This window comes from Syngnathus acus, chromosome 17 (genome assembly GCF_901709675.1).
Source record: "Syngnathus acus chromosome 17, fSynAcu1.2, whole genome shotgun sequence".
NCBI classification, from domain to species: Eukaryota; Metazoa; Chordata; class Actinopteri; order Syngnathiformes; family Syngnathidae; genus Syngnathus; species Syngnathus acus.
Genome location: NC_051102.1, coordinates 6,859,302 through 6,878,486, shown reverse-complemented (window position 1 = coordinate 6,878,486; position 19,185 = coordinate 6,859,302). Strand labels below are relative to the sequence as shown.

The 19,185-nt window shown below is 45.5% G+C and overlaps 2 protein-coding genes across 3 annotated transcripts; both read left to right on the top strand.

Moving 5' to 3' along the window:
* The first annotated feature begins 171 nt into the window (after window positions 1-171).
* Window positions 172-5,819, top strand: copb2 (COPI coat complex subunit beta 2). The gene is made up of 22 exons (XM_037276225.1): window positions 172-313; window positions 680-817; window positions 914-1,000; window positions 1,089-1,215; window positions 1,297-1,445; window positions 1,596-1,742; window positions 1,888-1,987; window positions 2,079-2,221; window positions 2,324-2,523; window positions 2,591-2,701; window positions 2,777-2,865; window positions 2,960-3,066; window positions 3,162-3,305; window positions 3,435-3,565; window positions 3,646-3,853; window positions 3,922-4,032; window positions 4,224-4,438; window positions 4,508-4,646; window positions 4,759-4,896; window positions 4,996-5,073; window positions 5,158-5,298; window positions 5,394-5,819. The coding sequence occupies exons 1-22, from the start codon at window positions 311-313 to the stop codon at window positions 5,487-5,489; spliced, it is 2,802 nt and encodes a 933-aa protein (XP_037132120.1). The 5' UTR covers window positions 172-310; the 3' UTR covers window positions 5,490-5,819.
* Window positions 5,820-6,025: 206 nt separating this feature from the next.
* Window positions 6,026-19,122, top strand: LOC119136678 (segment polarity protein dishevelled homolog DVL-3). Of its 2 annotated transcripts, none has more exons than XM_037275295.1 (15): window positions 6,026-6,565; window positions 8,273-8,342; window positions 10,054-10,166; window positions 10,297-10,397; window positions 10,528-10,663; window positions 10,911-11,001; window positions 11,125-11,194; window positions 11,327-11,466; window positions 12,010-12,086; window positions 14,691-14,758; window positions 15,006-15,155; window positions 16,405-16,536; window positions 16,608-16,775; window positions 16,849-17,046; window positions 17,910-19,122. In XM_037275295.1, exons 1-15 carry the CDS (start codon window positions 6,405-6,407, stop codon window positions 18,257-18,259), a joined length of 2,025 nt encoding a protein of 674 aa, XP_037131190.1. In that variant the 5' UTR covers window positions 6,026-6,404; the 3' UTR covers window positions 18,260-19,122. The 2 variants fall into 2 exon arrangements, with proteins under 2 accessions (XP_037131190.1, XP_037131189.1); XM_037275294.1 differs by having other exon boundaries at window positions 10,297-10,406.
* Window positions 19,123-19,185: the final 63 nt, after the last annotated feature.

Sequence of the window (19,185 nt, the reverse complement as noted above, 5' to 3'; positions counted from 1 at the left end):
ATAAATAATTCATAAATATGGTCCAAAACATCTATTCATAACGATGTAAAATCATTGTTATTGTTGTAACGTGTTTGAAACTAGGTCTACCATAACCATAACCCTAGATATTCCATTTTTAATTGCAAATATTTTTATTTGTCTCGTTGCTATCCGCCACGTCACAACAATCGTTCTCGCTCCAAACCCTCGCGAGAATTGTCTTCCCGGAACTTCCACGTCAGTGTCTATTGCCCGTTTACTCAAATCGCGACATTTGGCTCGCGCAACACCATTATCTCATCTTGTGTCGAAGAAACGGTGATTGAAAATGGTCAGTAAGGTTTAAAGCAGAGCTTGTCATTATTTCTACGCAGTTTTTATTTTTACTGTGCTGTTTGTCTGGTTTTCGCAAAAACAAGGTATTCTCGGTAGCAGCTTAGCAGCTAGTTAGCTCTGGTGTGCAGAAGATCGTCAGATGTCAAACTTTGGCTGTTTAATTGTCAAATATTGTCGAATAACTTGAAATAAAGACTAATACCTGTTGGTCTAAATAACCTAATTAGCTGTAGCACATTTTTGTTAAATGTTTGCGTGTCATGAATGTCTGTCATGATTGAACGCCAATCTGAAATTCTTTGTAACGTGGTCACCTTACAAGTTTTGCTCAGAACCGACATTTGTGTCTTCAATTTTTCAGCCGCTGAGGCTTGACATCAAACGGAGGTTGACAGCCAGGTCTGACCGTGTGAAAAGTGTGGACCTTCATCCAACCGAGCCATGGATGCTGGCCAGTCTATACAACGGCAGCGTCTGTGTGTGGAACCACGAAACACAAGTAAAACATGCATGAGCAGTATTTTTGGAGGATATTACACAAACGCAGCTGAATAAACAGAAAATATAACATTTGATTTATTCATTTTTTAATCAGACACTAGTGAAGACGTTTGAAGTGTGTGACCTCCCCGTAAGAGCATCCAAGTTTGTAGCCAGGAAGAACTGGGTCATCACTGGAGCAGTAAGTCTTGCAATGCTGTTTTTCACCTTGATTTCCACCTGATTTTCTCAAACTTTGTTACAGAAAATGTTTTTTTCTCCCTTGGTAGGATGACATGCAGATCCGCGTGTTCAACTACAACACCTTGGAGCGCGTTCACATGTTTGAAGCCCACTCTGACTACATTCGTTGCATCGCTGTCCACCCAACACAGCCCTACATCCTCACCAGCAGCGGTAGGCTTGTCCCTGGAATCAACACCCAAATGTGTTTCTCCAGCAGTGCGCTTCTTAAACGCTTTCCCTATCTTGATGTAGATGATATGTTGATCAAGCTGTGGGACTGGGACAAGAAGTGGTCCTGCAGCCAGGTGTTTGAGGGTCACACGCACTACGTCATGCAGATCGTCATCAACCCAAAGGACAATAATCAATTTGCCAGCGCCTCCCTTGACAGGACTATCAAGGTAAGAACTTGCCCGGACTACCATGCCTGCCATATAGTAGCTATGTATCTCAAAAGCTTGTAGAAATGTTCCATATTGTTCCACGACGAAATATTCAGGAGCTACCGAGCGTGTTAAAGCTCATTTAGTCGTATCCGTGTGTCGTTTCAGGTCTGGCAACTGGGCTCGTCATCTCCCAACTTCACTTTGGAAGGCCACGAGAAAGGGGTCAATTGCATCGACTATTATAGTGGAGGAGACAAGCCCTACCTGATATCAGGCGCTGATGACCGCCAGGTCAAAATCTGGGACTACCAGGTACATCGCCTTTATTTATCCCAGTAACTTTAGAACTCGGAATTGTAACTGACAGATACTAATTCAGCTATTTGAATGACTCATTTGTAGTCTTTACTCTGTTCCCACCCTTTGCATAATTTGTTCTTGGTTACCTCCGCTCTAGAACAAGACCTGTGTTCAAACTTTGGAGGGCCATGCCCAGAACGTCTCCTGTGTCAGCTTCCACCCGGAGCTGCCGATTATAATCACCGGGTCAGAGGATGGTGAGCTGAAATATATATCCTCTCTCTGTTTTGTTCTCTTCCAGCTTGATTGAGCTTTGCCTCGCATAACTTTGATCTCCTCTCGCTGAAGGTACGGTTCGCATTTGGCACTCGAGCACGTACCGCCTGGAGAGCACGCTCAACTACGGAATGGAGCGGGTATGGTGCGTATGCGGTCTCAGGGGCTCCAACAATGTAGCTCTGGGCTATGATGAAGGCAGCATCATCATCAAAGTGAGTACAAGAGCATCGTTGTAATCATCCATTTTCAAATTCCTGATAGTTGTACAGGCATTTCTTCTGTGTTCAATCTCAACTACTTTCACGTCTCCGCAGGTTGGGCGCGAGGAGCCGGCCATGTCAATGGACACCAGCGGGAAAATTATCTGGGCCAAGCACAGTGAAATACAGCAGGCCAATTTGAAGGCCATGGGTGACGCCGAGATCAAGGACGGGGAGCGGCTCCCGCTGGCTGTGAAAGACATGGGCAGCTGTGAAATTTACCCTCAAACCATCCAACACAACCCCAATGGGAGGTACGGTGTCCTTTCAAACCCCCCTCCCTCTGAGAGGCCTGCTCTCACTTTGAGCTCTTCCTCGCAGGTTCGTTGTGGTGTGTGGAGATGGCGAGTACATCATCTACACCGCCATGGCTCTGAGGAACAAGAGCTTTGGCTCAGCGCAGGAGTTTGCTTGGGCACATGACTCTTCTGAGTAAGTGCTCAATTATAAGTCTGTCTGGGATGCGCCACTTCTCAATAGATTTGAGTCAATGTGCCTTTTTAACAGATATGCCATTCGAGAAAGCAACAGTGTCGTCAAAATATTCAAGAACTTCAAAGAGAAGAAGTCCTTCAAGCCCGACTTTGGAGCTGAGGGTAACGACAATGCTGAGCTGAGGTTCAAAAATGTAATCAATGACAGTAGAAAAGGAAAACAATGCCTTTTTTTGGGGGGGGGCGGACCCTGCAGGTATCTACGGTGGTTTCTTGCTCGGGGTGAGGTCAGTGAACGGTCTGGCTTTTTACGATTGGGAGAACACCGAGCTGGTCCGCCGCATTGAGATCCAACCTAAACACGTAAGTGCGCTTCTCCTAGAGCACGTCATGAGCAGTCTGTCTTGGTCTGAGTCTCAACCTGGTATTCATTCGTTTTTTTTTCCCCCCGTGTGCAGATCTTCTGGTCTGACTCCGGCGAGTTGGTCTGCATCGCAACAGAAGAGTCTTTCTTCATCCTTCGTTACATGGCCGATAAAGTCGCTGCCTCGCAAGAGAACAACGAAGGCGTGACAGAGGATGGAATTGAGGATGCTTTTGAGGTTTGTGTGCTTCTGGCTTTTGAAACACACGTCTAGTAAAAGCCATTAAAAAAAAAAAAGGGTTCCAAGTCTGAGTCCAACACACTCATACATTGCATTTGTAAGTTCCTGGATCTTCTCTCGGCTCAGGTCCAAGGAGAGATCCAGGAGATTGTGAAGACGGGACTCTGGGTTGGGGACTGCTTCATTTACACCAGCTCCGTCAACAGACTCAATTACTTTGTAGGAGGGGAGATCGTCACCATTGCTCACCTGGACAGGTCAGACATCCCTTTTCATTTTCAAGACAAACGACAGTCATTTAAGATGCCCCCCCCCCCCTTTTTTTTTGTCTACGCAGAACCATGTATTTACTGGGTTACATACCCAAAGATGACCGCCTGTACCTGGGAGACAAGGAGCTCAACATTGTCAGCTACTCCCTCCTGGTCTCCGTTCTGGAGTATCAAACCGCTGTCATGAGGAGGGACTTTGGGATGGCCGACAAGGTGCTTCCCACAATTCCTAAAGAACAACGGACCAGGGTGGCACACTTCCTGGAAAAACAGGTTAGGACTCATCGCCTCCTGTCGTTAGGAGTTATTACAACAATTGATTTTTTTTCTTGGCTTCCCAGGGTTTCAAGCAGCAGGCGTTAGCTGTGTCCACAGACTCTGAACACAGGTTTGAGCTGGCCTTGCAGCTGGGAGAGTTGAAGATTGCCTACCAGCTGGCTGTAGAGGCAGAGGTAACTTTTGAGAAGAGTTGTGCCGATGTGTTCAACTTGTGTCTCTGATGGAAGGAGTAAAAAAAAAAAAATGCTGCTGTCTAATTGTGTTGTTCCACCATTTGTGTTCCAATAGCTGTTGTGGGTATTTGACATAAATTTCTACTTCTCTTAATTTTTTTTTTTGAATGTCTTTATTTCACTTCTTGTAGTCTGAGCAGAAGTGGAAGCAGTTGGCAGAGCTGGCTATTAGCAAGTGCCAATTTGGCCTGGCCCAGGAGTGTCTGCATCACGCACAGGATTACGGCGGCCTACTCCTCCTCGCCACCGCCTCGGGCAACGCCCCAATGGTGGGCAAGTTGGCCGAGGGTGCCGAAAAGGACGGCAAGAACAATGTGGCCTTCATGACCTACTTCCTGCAGGGGAAGTAAGTGTTGTGACTCAATGTGTGACTGATCACCGGCCAAAATGTCATTCTGCCGTCATTTCCTCACAGACTGGATCAATGTTTGGAGCTTTTGATCAGAACCAACCGCCTACCTGAAGCTGCATTCCTGGCACGCACATACCTGCCCAGCCAGGTGTCCCGTGTGGTCAAACTGTGGAGGGAAAATTTGGCCAAGGTCAACCAGAAGGTGAGCACGGTGGATTACTGTTCAGTTGAAGCACTCTTGTCGCAAATGTGAACCCTGCTTTCATCTGAATGCAATTGTCTTTCCTCATATCATGATTTCAACACGCTTTTAGGCTGCTGAATCCTTAGCAGATCCTACGGAGTATGAAAACCTGTTTCCCGGTCTGAAAGAAGCATTTGCAGCTGAGGATTACCTCAAAGAAAATTGCTCAGGCGCCACCAGGCCAGCCAAAGATTATCCCCTGGTCACTGTGAGTTAAGGAGAATATAATACAATCAAAGTGTAGCTCCAAGTATTGAATGTTAAACAACTCAGAGTCACGTGACCGATTATTTTTGTTCCCTTTCAGCTAAACGAAGACAGGAATATTATAGAGGAGGCTCAAGGATACCAGCCCAAAGGGATCTTTCAGCTTTCTGCTACTGAGGTTTGTCGGCTTTATCCAACCACTCCGCTTTTATTTGCACACTTGTTGAACTTGGTTCATTTTTGTATTTTTATTACTCTGCAGACAGAAGAATGTGAAGACTCTCCTTTAGTGTCGGTCCCTGTAATAGCAGCCGAGTCTTCAGTCATGCCTTTAGAGCCCGAAACTGTCCCTCCACAGACTCAGGAGGAAATCCCAGAGTTGTCCCAGTCGGAAAAAGATCAGGTCGAATTTCTCATTCTCATGCTCTGATTTATTTTAATGGTGGATTTGGTTCTCTCAATAAGGAGCTGTTAAAAAAACAATGTCTATGTGCACAGGATCTGGAAGAGCTGGAAATTGACCTGGACAATTTGGAGGTAGATGACATCGACACCAGTGATGTTAACCTGGATGATGACTTTCTAGAGGACTAGAGATCTTCCACCAATTTTGCTGTCGACCACCTCGAAGCTTATTTAAAAAACAGAGACCAAACACCCCTGCTCCCTTTTTGTACTTAAAAATGTTGTATTGTCCACCTACAGATTAAAATAGACGACCATGAGATCAGTAATATTTTGTCCGCCGAGGAATAGTAGACACGTCTACCGGTATTTCAGACTCCATTTTGTACACCATTTATTGACTGTTGGAGATCATTTCTCTATTGCATTAGCCTATATGTTATGTTTATTTTTTGCCTTGTCAATGATGAAAATCTCGGAGGATTCAGTCCAATAAACTGCGGTTGCTGTACATATTTACCTTTGAATGAATTCTGTGTAGTCATGAATGCATTTGTGGGTGGGAAGCGGTAGAAGAAAATACTGAAGTCGTAAAAAATGTTGGCATGGAAATACCTCATAAGGAAGGGTGCTGCTTGCGAGAATACCGTCAATGGATTGTTGCAGTTTTCCTCCTCTCCGCTAGGTGGCATCCCTTTCAGACCGCCTTGGATGATTTGGTGCAGTTTCGTGTGCAACCAAACTGCCGAGAGTGCCGAGCTTCGTAGCGAGGCAGAGTAGACGAGCGAGATTTTTTCTTTTCTTTTTTTAGTCGTCTTCCATTCTAATTTTCTGTCTTTTTGAACCCTGTCGCCAGTTAAACGTGCCGAAAATAACCCTGCGTAAAATGTACGAACGCTTGGCCGTGGAATAAGGACCCTTTTTTATTGCGCTGGCGTAGAAAAGAAAAGCCATCCGAATCGGACGGCCAGGGAGAGCCGGGGAGGGACCACGGCACACCCGCCGCTATCGCCACGGGGAGTCGGGGCCCGAGAGGGAGCCTGCCTGCCAGGACCCTTGGCTTAATGCGACCTGCCTGCTTGTTCGCCTCAGTTGCACTCCGACATGGGGGAGACCAAAATTATCTACCACCTCGACGACCAGGAGACACCCTATCTGGTGAAACTGTCTGTGCCGGCGGACAAAGTCACTTTGGCAGACTTCAAAAATGTCCTGAAAAAACCCAATTACAAGTTCTTCTTCAAATCTATGGACGATGACTTCGGGTAACTGTCTGTTTTACGACGTTGTTTTTAAACTGTCATTCTTGCTGGATTTCATAACGTTAGTGCTGCGAGACTTGCCAGCGGAGCAGCCAGCTGGCTTGTCATCACTTCACCTGGCTGCCGACCGTTAGCTTTCCTTTGTTAGCTGCTAGCGGCTAGCTAGCACGTATGTTTAGCGTCCATAGCGTTTGTTTACATTGCTCATGAGGTTAGCCTGCGCCGCTCGTAGCTTATCGTAACGCCGTCCAAATTAGGCTTAGGATAGTTTCGGGGTACCCCGGAGAAAGTTTCCATTAACATTAAAAGGCCTTTTGTTACGGTGTGGGTTGACATACGCTGGCTAATAACCAGTTTCGAGCGTCACATATGCCAGTAGTTGGTGAATATGTATGGATAGCTAGTGCTAGCATGCTAACGTCAGAGGTAGTGTCTCCAGCGGGCCCATATGGAAAGCCCACTGAACGTTTATTTGATATACGTACCACTAATGCGATCTAGGAATTACTGTGGTCCACTACTGTGTGGACCTCTCCTCGCCGTTTTCCCCCCCAGTACATGCTGACTTCCACTACTATATGACTTTATTTTGCACTACTAGAATGCCTATATGTTACTTTTGGAAAATTTCACACTCCTACCTTTCACTACTGTTTGACATGTCTGCACACTTGGAAAGTGCACTAGCAGAACTTAGTGATTGTTTTCCCACGACGTAACGTTTCTGCATATAAGTAGAGAGACACAACTGTCAGCACTTATGGTCAGCGAATTTTAATATCAGAAGGGTAACTTGTAGTTTAAGCTAGTTTGTCCACACGGCCGCTGCTGTTGTTGTCCATTAGTCGGAGGAATGCAGAGTTGGACTTAGGAATGCAGCATCCATCACTCTGGCGGATTTATGGACGTGTCCCTTTGTGTTAAATGTGGAAAAAGTGTACATGTTAGCGGTCCCCCAGACAGTCCCTTCCAAATAGTAAAGTGAGACCTGTTCTGTTGAAATATTTGCGCTACGTTTGTAGAGTTGTTTTTGGTCAAATTCAAATAAGGGAGGGGCAGCAACTTGGGCACATTTGCAAAGGACCGCTATTCATTTTGGGAAAGGTAAAGGGATACTCTGTAAATACACCTGCAAATCAAAACAGTACCACGATAACAAATAGCAAGCCAAGCCGTTTTAGTAGCAATCCGATCAGATCCAGTTGTCTGAGGCAGATTATTCCAGTCCATTACTGTATTCATCTATTGTGGATGAGAGTTTAATCCACCGCAGATGTTTGGACGTGAAGCAGCTAAATGAAAGTCTAGGATTAAAATGTCGGCATTCCCACAGTGAAGTAAAACGGCACCAGTATTGTCAACTGACGGACAGCATTATTTATCTGTAGCTGCTCTTGTAAACACAATGCAGTGATTCTCAAAAGAACCACTTGATTTGCAAGTTCCCTCCAGAATCAGCAACTCAATACAGTTCAGTTGTATTTCAATTTTAGTTCCAACAGACTTCAATTGAATCTTTATCTATTGTTTTTAAACATTTATTTTGAAGTAGTTTTTAATTAACTTGTGTAAAGACTGCGGATGTAATGAGCGCGCAATTCAATTAGCATCTGTCATGGTTGCCCATTGCCTCAAAACCAGCTTTGATTGCTCTCGTGCTTTTTTTCCTCAGTGCCGGTTTACTGATAATCTCCTTTGTTGTGTTTGCAGGGTGGTAAAAGAGGAGATCTCTGACGACAACGCAAAACTGCCCTGCTTTAATGGACGGGTGGTGTCGTGGGTGAGTTCAAATACAACAATCTATTGTAGTCATCGCTTTTGCGCAGAGCTCTTACCGCATTTTTGGGCTTCAGTGGCAATTGTGTCAATGTGTTATAATTGAGCCTTTTAAACTTCTATCATGAGGATGTAAATCATGGGCATGAATTGGTTTCATCATGGAAAAGCCTCCAACTGGAGAGACAACAAGTAGACTCCAGACCTCCACCAAGGCCAAATATTGATGCCAGATGATGGTGGTGTAATTGTGAACGATGCAGAAAACAGCAGAGGTTTTTGATTCTACTCTTGATAAAATAAAATGAAAAAAAATCTGTACAGAGATATAATAGCACATCCTGCTTCTTGCTTTGTACTTGTTGAAGGTAGTAAAAAGTGTTTCCGTCATTTTGGTTGCTCACTAACATTCCAGCCTCTGCCTGCTCAGGAATATACGAGTGTGTGTTAATGTGTGTGTGTGTGTGTCCCATCCTGCTCATCTGTTCCTCAGCGAGTTTCTATCTTAACCGTTCAAACTTTTGAACTTTGTGTCCGCCCACTTCTTGTTGCCAGGATTCATTGTCCAAGTCCAAGTGCATTTTCTTTCATACAAATGAAGTGTTTATGTGACCGCAGCCTACTTTTTTGTGCCACATTTGGCACACCTCGGAGCGAGGTTTGCCAAACAAAGGAGTCCAGGCCCGCGTTGGATTCTCTGGAGCTCGTATGAGAAAACTAAATGAATTGCGTGGTCTTTCTCCAGGGCCCTGCACATCTTCCTGCTAATATCATTAGCGCATAATGAATCCGGCAGCAGTGCACAAGCAAGATGGCTGCCAGTTGTGTTTCCATGGGATTTGTTAGTTAGTTGGCGCCTAGCATTTTTTCCCCCGATGGTCAATGCAGGCAGCACATTGCGCTCGTCCGTGAGTCGCCGCTGCGAAGTCCCAAGCCACCACTTGGCATGACAAAAGAGGCATCTGTTTACCAGGACGTAGCCTCACTTCCTCCCGTCTTGACTTTGAAATTGGATTACCGACAAGTGAAATCACAGGACAAAATACGTTGTTTAAAAAAAAAAAGAAGAAGAAAAAACTAAGAGAAATAGTTAGTGACCAGGGAGATTCCACTTGTTCATGCTAGCATTCTACTCATCTCGTTCATGTTGATCCTCAAGTTAGGATTGCAAAGCTTATCTGTGTTTTCCGTGGACCCTTGCACGCACGCACATTAGGATGTTGGTCTTGATTTGATATTCCACAGACCGCAAAATGTTATTTCTGTTCTAATGTATCAGCTTGTTTGTCTCCTCCGTCCAGTGTGTTGTTGCAATGACTCGATTGATGGCCCTCTTGGGGGCAAGGGGGCTCGGCCCGCAATCGCCGCAGCTGGCCAACACCCTCCGGCCCGGCCTGCTTCGTTTCACTGGCAGCGGATTTTGCCCATCCAATTATTTTTAATGGCCCATCTTTGTGCACATCAACTGACCTCGCGAATGAATTAAATCAACATGTCTCTTTTTAACGGACAAACTGGAACAATGAGTTAATGCTGTATTTTTTTTTGCTTTTTGCCCTTTTCACGTTTTCCCTCTAATTTTAAATGACTAAAGCAGCTCATTTATCACACTGACATCAAGCGGCTTCTTGTGGAAAAATCCAAATTCCACGAAATTGAACTTGCTGTCGTTGTTGTCGTCAACATATAAAGTCTTGCTTTTTTTCCCCTCGTAGCTGGTTTCGGGAGACGGCCCCCACGCAGATGCCGGTTCGGTGGCAGACTTGGAGGCAGCGCCCCCTTTGGAGAGGACGGGAGGCATCGGAGACTCTCGACCACCTTCTTACCAGTTAGTACACGAAAGAGGATATTGCACCTTTGTCGTTTTGCTGTATGGAAAGATGCCGTGTGTATAAGGAATTGCTTATTATTATCTTGACGTCGGTCTCCTTTTCATTCAACTGTGTCTCCACCTGCAGTGGGAAAGCAGCAAGCGGTCGGGACAGTTTGGACAACGACACGGAGACGGGCTCTGTGGCGTCGCAACGGAGAGAGAGGGACAAGCCGAGACGCAAGCACGGTGACCACGGTCAGGAAGTAGTATTTGTTACCGACAGAAAAGTTTTTCATTTGTACATTTTTGGATTGTCTCAACGAGCCAGGACTTTCTCCCGCTCGACTCCTCTCCTGATGCTTTGTTTCTTCCGTAGGCGGTCGGCAGAATGGGCTCTCGTCACGGCCGGCGGGGCGCGGCGGGCCCGAGTACGACAGCTGCTCCTCTTTCATGAGCAGCGAGCTGGAGTCCACTTCCTGCTTTGATTCCGAGGATGACGACGCTACCAGCAGGTGACGTTGCCTTTCAGGGGTTGAACAGCTCAATTTAGCGGTGACAAAACATTTGGTTTGACCAGTCAATGATTTGAAAAGAATTCGCATTATATTCCACTTGACCTCAAATTCAGGTTTCCGTGACGTATTGAAAATCAGCTTATTTCAATTGATTTTCTACGATGGGTTGCCATGATTATTTATGAAGTGGCTATTGTGGACAAAGCATTTCCACACGGAGATATATTTCTCTTCTCTTTCCCAGGTTCAGCAGCTCCACAGAACAGAGTTCCTCTCGTTTAATGAGACGACACCGCCGCCGCCGACGGAAACCCAAAGCCTCCAATCTGGACAGAGTGAGACCACATAATCAACCACATACAGTAGTTCCCCACTAAGTTGCAGCAACGTGATACATTTAGCCGCTCTCACCCCCCCCTCCTTTTTAAATTTTTTTTTTTTATTGTTCTCGTGTCCAGTCGTCATCGTTCAGCAGCATAACCGACTCCACCATGTCTCTCAACATTATTACAGTTACTCTCAACATGGGTAAGTTACCAGACCAAATAAATACGATCATTCATTGACAGTGTTTTTAAATACATCGATCCTATTTTTTTCATATAATGCTCATTTCACTCATCGGTGGTCCTAGTAATAAACATGCTGTCGTACTTACAGAGAAGTACAACTTCCTGGGCATCAGTATTGTGGGCCAGAGCAACGAGAGAGGAGATGGCGGAATCTACATCGGCTCCATCATGAAGGGCGGAGCTGTGGCTGCCGACGGACGCATCGAGCCTGGGGACATGCTCTTGCAGGTGTGCGGCTGTGTTTGTTGTAAAATCCGGGAGCACGCCGGGCAATGTTTTTCGGGTTTGTGTTCGGCGCCTGCAAATGAGGCGCAGTCAAGTGAGAGCAAACAAAAAGAGGTGATGAAGCTAGTGCGTCGTAAGCCATATTCCATAAAGCTAGAATCATCTCAGGCTACAGATGAATTTTGTGATGAGTACTGGCAATGAGTTGTCATTCCAGGCAACTGTGCTTCTTCCCACAGTCACTTGAAATATAGCCAGTCCCACCGACGCAAGCCTCCGAGTTAGGTTGTAACTCTGGGAAATAATTTAGCGGTGAGCCTGTTTGTGTTGTCATAATTGGTTTGGAAAATATTTTCATTGGGAGATGCTGCGCTTTGTGGTTTTTGTCATCCATTACAGTTGGATTTTTTTTTTTGGTCAAACTATCCGGCAACCGTGTCTAAATATTATGATCGTTCGCCCACAAATAGTGAAACTCCAATTTTCCACGAACACGGAAGTATTGAGCAACAACTCTGCTTGCCTTGTGTTTTTGGTTCCATTCAGGTGAACGACATCAACTTTGAGAACATGAGCAATGACGATGCAGTTCGAGTGCTTCGGGACATCGTGCACAAGCCTGGGTAACGCAAACGCAAATCATTCTTATGCCTTTGCTGTAGGGGTGTAAATCGCGGGTTTTGTAACGATACGATATCATATCGATACAAAGAATCACGATACGATATTTGCCGATATCTTAAAGCCTGCTGTGATTCATTCACGATACATCACGATATAGTGCTCTACGATCGATATAGAACAATATCCTGATTTATAACAATTCATACGCAAAATCAACAAGGTACTGCAAACTCTTTATTTCGGAAATTACAAAGTGCTTCCAAACGAATGACTTGAAGCCCAAAGGGGAGCGAATTTCCTCGTCTTCTTGGACAGACACTAGCCATAGCACCAGCCCAGGAGCCGCGTAGTTGTCGGCTCCCCTTTCACGTGCCTGCTCTGCTCACAACACAACACGCCGCGCACTGCTCCCGGAAAGAGGAAGCAAGCAACAATGAACTGGATTTCAAAATAAAGTTGCGTCTAATGTCCGAGGTCAGAAACGGGCGATATAGATCGATGTTTACGTTTAGCATCGATGCCAACAAATTGTAGAGCATTATATCAATTAATCGATGTGTATCGATGAATTGTTACACCCCTAGTTTCAAACTACTTTTAGGGTTTCTAAGAATAGGGTTTCTAACTAGGCTTTCAAAACTAGGGTTAGGGTTTCCGACTAGGGTTTCCAAGGAGTTTTGCCATCGCTAATTAGGGTTTCAAACTAGGCTCAGGGTTTCCGACTAGGGTTTTAAACCAAGGTTAGGGTTTCAAACTAGGTTTTAAAGCTAGGGTTAGGGTTTCCAACGAGGGTTTCAAACTACTTTTAGGGTTTCTAAGATTAGGGTTTCTAACTAGGCTTTCAAAACTAGGGTTAGGGTTTTCGACTAGGGTTTCCAAAGTTAGGGTTGGGGTTAGGGTTTCTAACTAGGCTTTCAAAACTAGGGTTAGGGTTAGGGTTAGAGTTAGGGTTAGGGTTAGAGTTAGAGTTAGGGTTAGGGTTAGGGTTAGGCTTACTAACTAGGCTTTCAAAACTAGAGTTAGGGTTAGGGTTAGGGTTTCTAACTAGGCTTTCAAAACTAGGGTTAGGGTTTCCGACTAGGGTTTCCAAGGAGTTTTGCCATCGCTAATTAGGGTTTCAAACTAGGCTCAGGGTTTCCGACTAGGGTTTTAAACCAAGGTTAGGGTTTCAAACTAGGTTTTAAAGCTAGGGTTAGGGTTTCCAACGAGGGTTTCAAACTACTTTTAGGGTTTCTAAGATTGGGGTTTCTAACTAGGCTTTCAAAACTAGGGTTAGGGTTTTCGACTAGGATTTCCAAAATTAGGGTTAGGATTAGGGTTGGGGTTAGGGTTTCTAACTAGGCTTTCAAAACTAGGGTTAGGGTTAGGGTTAGAGTTAGTTAGAGTTAGGGTTAGGGTTAGAGTTAGGGTTAGGGTTACTAACTAGGCTTTCAAAACTAGAGTTAGGGTTAGGGTTAGGGTTTCTAACTAGGCTTTCAAAACTAGGGTTAGGGTTTCCGACTAGGGTTTCCAAGGAGTTTTGCCATCGCTAATTAGGGTTTCAAACTAGGCTCAGGGTTTCCGACTAGGGTTTTAAACCAAGGTTAGGGTTTCAAACTAGGTTTTAAAGCTAGGGTTAGGGTTTCCAACGAGGGTTTCAAACTACTTTTAGGGTTTCTAAGATCAGGGTTTCTAACTAGGCTTTCAAAACTAGGGTTAGGGTTTCCGACCAGGGTTTCCAAGGAGTTTTGCCATCGCTAATTAAAGTTTCAAACAAGGGGTAGGGTTTCCGACTAGGGTTTTAAACCAAGCTTAGGGTTACAAACTAGGTTTTAAAGCTAAGGTTAGGGTTTCCAACGAGGGTTTCAAACTACTTTTAGGGTTTCTAAGATTAGGGTTTCTAACTAGGCTTTCAAAACTAGGGTTAGGGTTTCCGACCAGGGTTTCCAAGGAGTTTTGCCATTGCTAATTAGGGTTTCAAGCTAGGGTTAGGGTTTCCGACTAGGGTTTTAAATCAAGGTTAGGGTTACAAACTAGGGGTGTAAATCGCGGGTTTTGTAACGATACGATATCATATCGATACAAAGAATCACGATACAATATTTGCCGATATCTTAAAGACTGCTGTGATGCATTCACGATACATCACGATATAGTGCTCTACGATCGATATAGAACAATATCCTGATTTATAACAATTCATACGCAAAATCAACAAGGTACTGCAAACTCTTTATTTCGGAAATTACAAAGTGCTTCCAAACGAATGACTTGAAGCCCAAAGGGGAGCGAATTTCCTCGTCTTCTTGGACACTAGCCATAGCACCAGCCCAGGAGCCGCGTAGTTGTCGGCTCCCCTTTCACGTGCCTGCTCTGCTCACAACACAACACGCCGCGCACTGCTCCCGGAAAGAGGAAGCAAGCAACAATGAACTGGATTTCAAAATAAAGTCGTGTCTAATGTCCGAGGTCAAAAACGGGCGATATAGATCGATGTTTACGTTTAGCATCGATGCCAACAAATCGTAGAGCATTATATCGATTAATCGATGTGTATCGATGAATCGTTACACCCCTACTTTGCTGCATTGTGAATGTGCGACTAAATGTGTTTTTATTACCAGTCCAATAACTTTAACCGTGGCTAAATGCTGGGACCCAAACCCGCGGAGCTGCTTTGCTCTGCCGAGAAGTGAGTGTTTTCTTTTGCTTTCTTTGCCTCTCTGGAAGGCAGTGTTTTCCAATATTTGACATTGCAAAAGATTCACAGCACCACACCAAACAAGAAATGGCACACAAACTTTATGTACATGGGGCTGATGGTTGTTAATAAATGATGAGTTCATTAACCTACTGTTTGTCAGAATACATCAAGCTCTGTTATTTGAAGCAAATCAATCACTTTAAAACCATTTGCAACCTCACGTTTGATCCCACAGGTGAGCCCATCCGACCCATTGACCCTGCGGCGTGGGTGTCGCATACTGCAGCCATGACCGGGGTGTATCCTGCCTACGGTATGAGCCCCTCCATGAGCACCGTCACTTCCACCAGCTCCTCCATCAGCAGCTCCATTCCAGAAACGGAACGTAAGTATATTCTCATTTCATCTTCTCATATTCCATCTTGCGGGATGACCGAGCTGCAATCGATGCCGAGCGAGCGGCAATTTGCTCATCGTATTATTGTATTATGGTCGTCATTTATAAATCAGAATTATAACACACCCAATACGAGGAGAAGCAGTACAGCTGGTTAATGAAACTCTGAATAGTTCCTATGCACATTGCCGCCAAAAAAAATAAGTGTTGACATTTGAATCTCCTCCAACTTTGAGCGCCTTGTCTTTTCCACACCCTGAGCGATAAAGCCACATACCCTCAGAAGCATTCGCCAATCTTGGAGAGCCCATCCCTAAATTCATTCCAGCCACTCGTCTGTGCTCCACATTTGTCTGCGTTCAGAGTTTGACTATACTTCACAGCTAGCTTCCATCTGCTTTGTCAAAAGTCAGCCATAACTCACCACTTTCATCTCCCCTGCAATCTTGCGGGGGACTATTTCGCTTTGAATCATATTTGTCCTGTGACACTCGAACAGATTTGTTATTGGCCTTTTTTTGGTCATGTGTTGTTTTGGATGGGCTTTCAAGGGTGGAAATATGCTTTATTATTTTTAGGTTTGAACTTGCATTCGTGCCATTTGAATCACTTAAAGCACAAAAGGTTAAAGATCTCGGGCCAAGAATGGTCTCTTAAGATTGCATCAGTCAAAAAAAGGAAACACTAACAAAAAGACATGATGATGCAATCTTGAAAAGCTACAAGTGCTTAAAGGGTAAGATTTCTTTTCTTTATACACATACATGAACGAAATAATGTGTCCAGTCAGAAAGCAGTTCAAGTGTAAAACGCTTTAAACAGTTGACGTTACTTTCATCTCGGAGAGATGCGCTCCACTCAAACATTGTTGCATTACTCACTCCGGAGAGAAAGATGAATTTAGGGAAATGAAGGAATTACCCATTTAAGTGGGAGCCTACAAAGAACAGAAACACAACGCACTGGCTTAATCACCACCATTTTGTCACAAAGGAAACTCCGAGGAACGCTATGTCTGTGTTTTTGAAAGGACGTTCAGTTCAAGCCGTTATTGAACAACTTTGGACTTAAATCCAAGTGTCCAGACACAGGAAGGGCCACGGTAGAGCGGCCACGGTAGAGCACATATTATTTATGATGATTTCGAAAACAGACCAGTGTATTCATCTGAAATTGAAAAGAGGTGAATACTGTGACCATAAATAAGCTCTTTTTTTCCCCCCCCCCACCCTCCTAGGATTTGATGACTTCCACCTCTCCGTACACATGGACATGGCAACAGTCGCTAAGGCCATGGCCTGTCCGGAGTCGGGCCTGGAAGTGCGAGACAGGATGTGGCTGAAGATCACCATCGCTAACGCCTTCATCGGTATTGTCCGGCGGGCTCGGTCGGGTGAAGCCGGTCTTGGCGTTGTGCTTGAAACAATTTGCTCGTGCTAGGCTCCGATGTGGTGGACTGGCTCTTCCATCACGTGGAAGGCTTCACAGATCGCAGAGAAGCGCGTAAATACGCCAGCAACCTGCTTAAGGCCGGCTACATCCGACACACTGTCAATAAGATCACCTTCTCGGAGCAGTGCTACTATGTGTTTGGAGACCTCTGCGGCAGTAAGTGGGGGGAAAAAAAAATAATAAGAATATACGTACTAGAGTAAGTCAATGGCCTGTTGTCGCCCTACAGATATGAGCCACCTGTCTCTCCATGACCACGACGGTTCCAGTGGGGGCGCCTCAGACCAGGACACCCTCCCCCCTCTGCCTCACCCCGGGGCCGCTCCCTGGCCAATGCCCTACCAGTTCCCTATCCCTCACCCCTATGACCTTCCGCAAACCTTCCCCGGCGGGCCAGCCGCTGGCAGTGCCGGAAGCCAGCACAGCGGTGAGTGCAGAAACGTTCAAAGTGGTTGAAATCACACTTTAATGCAAGACATTGCTTTGAATGGGCTCGAACTGATTTGATATTTTAGTTGTAGTCCACTTACAGATCGGTAAAGGCAATTATAAACACTTTGAGGAGGACGTGGTCAGTTATGCATCAAGTAAAACCTTGCATAGCACCGCTGTGATTGATGCCTGCTCTTTGAATCCAGAATTTGAACTGGTAAACCATTTTTATACTCCCATGTGCTCAAAGAACACAGCCTGCCTCTGTCAAATATTTCCTCCAGCCGGCATCTCTGAAGACTTGGATTTAAAGTAATCACCGTGTAGGAGTGGAAAGTCAGACATTGTGGTTTGCGCACATTAACAGCAGTATTTACCGAGCGCACCACGCGTCTTACACATCCCAGAACCTCTGTTTAATGGCGGAGTCCAGTGCTTCGCAAAGGTTTTTACATCGTTGCGTTTGGCAGATTTCACGCCTCTTTACAAAATGTAGCCAGACTTCCTGAGACTCTATAACGCTATCCATTGTTACATGTAAAGCTTCCAGTACTTGCCAGAAAGGAGTTCAAAACCTCCCATTTGAACTGGCCGTATAGCTGCGTTTGTGCATTCGACGTCGTGCTATTGTTTTTGTGTTCAAGTCATTTAAGAGTCATCCACTCAAATGACTAGCCTTTGTGCAGCCATAAAAGGAAACCTTGTAATCTGTCAAAAACTAGGTCAGATCTGCGGGGATTTACTCTTTAGTGGCACACCGAAGGGAGCGAGCAAGCAGCTCTTGTTTGTGACTCCGATTGAGTCAATGATTTACGTGTGGCAAATAGTCACCGTCTGCACGCACTCCTCTGTCCACAGAAAGCAGCGGCTCAAACTGCAGCAAAAACGAGGGGCGCAAATCTGGCGGCAGCGGAAGCGAACCGGAGATTAGGAGCCACCGAGCTCCCAGCGAGCGCTCGGCGGCTCCCCCTAGCGAGCGAAGCGTCCGCAGCTCGCTGAGCCACCGCAGCGCCAACTCCCACTACGGCCAAGGTCTGGTCTACGGCCCCCCCGGCCTGCCCCTGCAGCCGCCTCATCTGCTCGCATCCGCCCCCGGAGCCCCCCCGGGTAGGGAGCTGGCCTCGGCCCCTCCCGAGCTCACCGCGTCGCGCCAGTCCCTGCGAATGTCGGTGGGGAACGCCGGCGAGTTCTTTGTGGACGTGATGTGACCCGGGTCGGAGAGCGAGCAAATTAAATTGTAGCAGATTGGGGGGGCAAGTTGTTGTCGGCCGGCAGAGGCGAAGCTTGCAGCAGCTGCATTCCGAGGCCTCCGATTCCTAAAAGCATGGATGCAACCAGTCCTGTTGTGTGTGCTGTGAGAAAAAAAAATGTTCCGCCTCTTTTGTGCGTCTCTTCTTAGTCATTGTGGCCATACTTTCTTCAGTGAAGAAACACTCCTCCTTCCGCAGTTTGCTCAAATTGGCACCAAAGGGCCCGTCAGTCAGTTTCCGCCTCTCAGTGGGGAAGAGTTTTAGTGCAAGGACAAAAACCAAGAGAGAGGGAAATGGTGGAAAACAGACAGATGGGGAGGATGACTCAGCGGTTTTCCTACGTGGATGTTTTTCATTTTGTTTTTCTCTCTGCTGCCTGTCTTCTCTATCTTAACATTCTTTGACCCCATCCCCCTTGTTCCCCACCAGGGTCAGAACTGAGGGGGGGAAAGGGGGGGCTTTGGCTTCCTTCACTAATAAAACACGACGTCGGCTTGAACACTAACTTGTTCATACTTAAATGTTTGCTTGACTTATGAGAGACAGAAAATAATTTGAGAATCTCAGTCGTTCTTACTGTCAGAATGTTTGATCATGTTTGTTAGTTGATCACAATTGATTTTATTTTACAGTGCAAAACATGAGCCTCAAGTTCAAGTCATTTATACACCACATTAATTATATTTCCATCTGTTAACCCAAGCATTTTTAGTTTGTCTTGTTGCGATGGATAGTGATAAGAAAAATCTTACCATGTCTCTCCCACTACTCGTTTATCAAGGAAATGCCTTTTTATTTATAAATATAGTTTTATGACTTCATGACTCTGTGTTGTTTGTCTGCATGTGGTTGCACAGACCAGATTTATAACAAAAAGCAGGAAT

What these genes read in the sequence shown, in the direction of transcription:
- copb2 (XM_037276225.1), top strand. An exon ending in GAATTGAGGATGCTTTTGAG is followed by an intron (nt 3,306 to 3,434) that starts GTTTGTGTGCTT and finishes CTCTCGGCTCAG; the next exon opens with GTCCAAGGAGAGATCCAGGA. An exon ending in AAGATTATCCCCTGGTCACT is followed by an intron (nt 4,897 to 4,995) that starts GTGAGTTAAGGA and finishes GTTCCCTTTCAG; the next exon opens with CTAAACGAAGACAGGAATAT.
- LOC119136678 (XM_037275294.1), top strand. Translation starts at nt 6,405, where the DNA reads ATGGGGGAGACCAAAATTATCTACCACCTCGACGACCAGGAGACACCC. An exon ending in TCTCGACCACCTTCTTACCA is followed by an intron (nt 10,167 to 10,296) that starts GTTAGTACACGA and finishes CTCCACCTGCAG; the next exon opens with TGGGAAAGCAGCAAGCGGTC. An exon ending in AAGCCTCCAATCTGGACAGA is followed by an intron (nt 11,002 to 11,124) that starts GTGAGACCACAT and finishes TCTCGTGTCCAG; the next exon opens with TCGTCATCGTTCAGCAGCAT.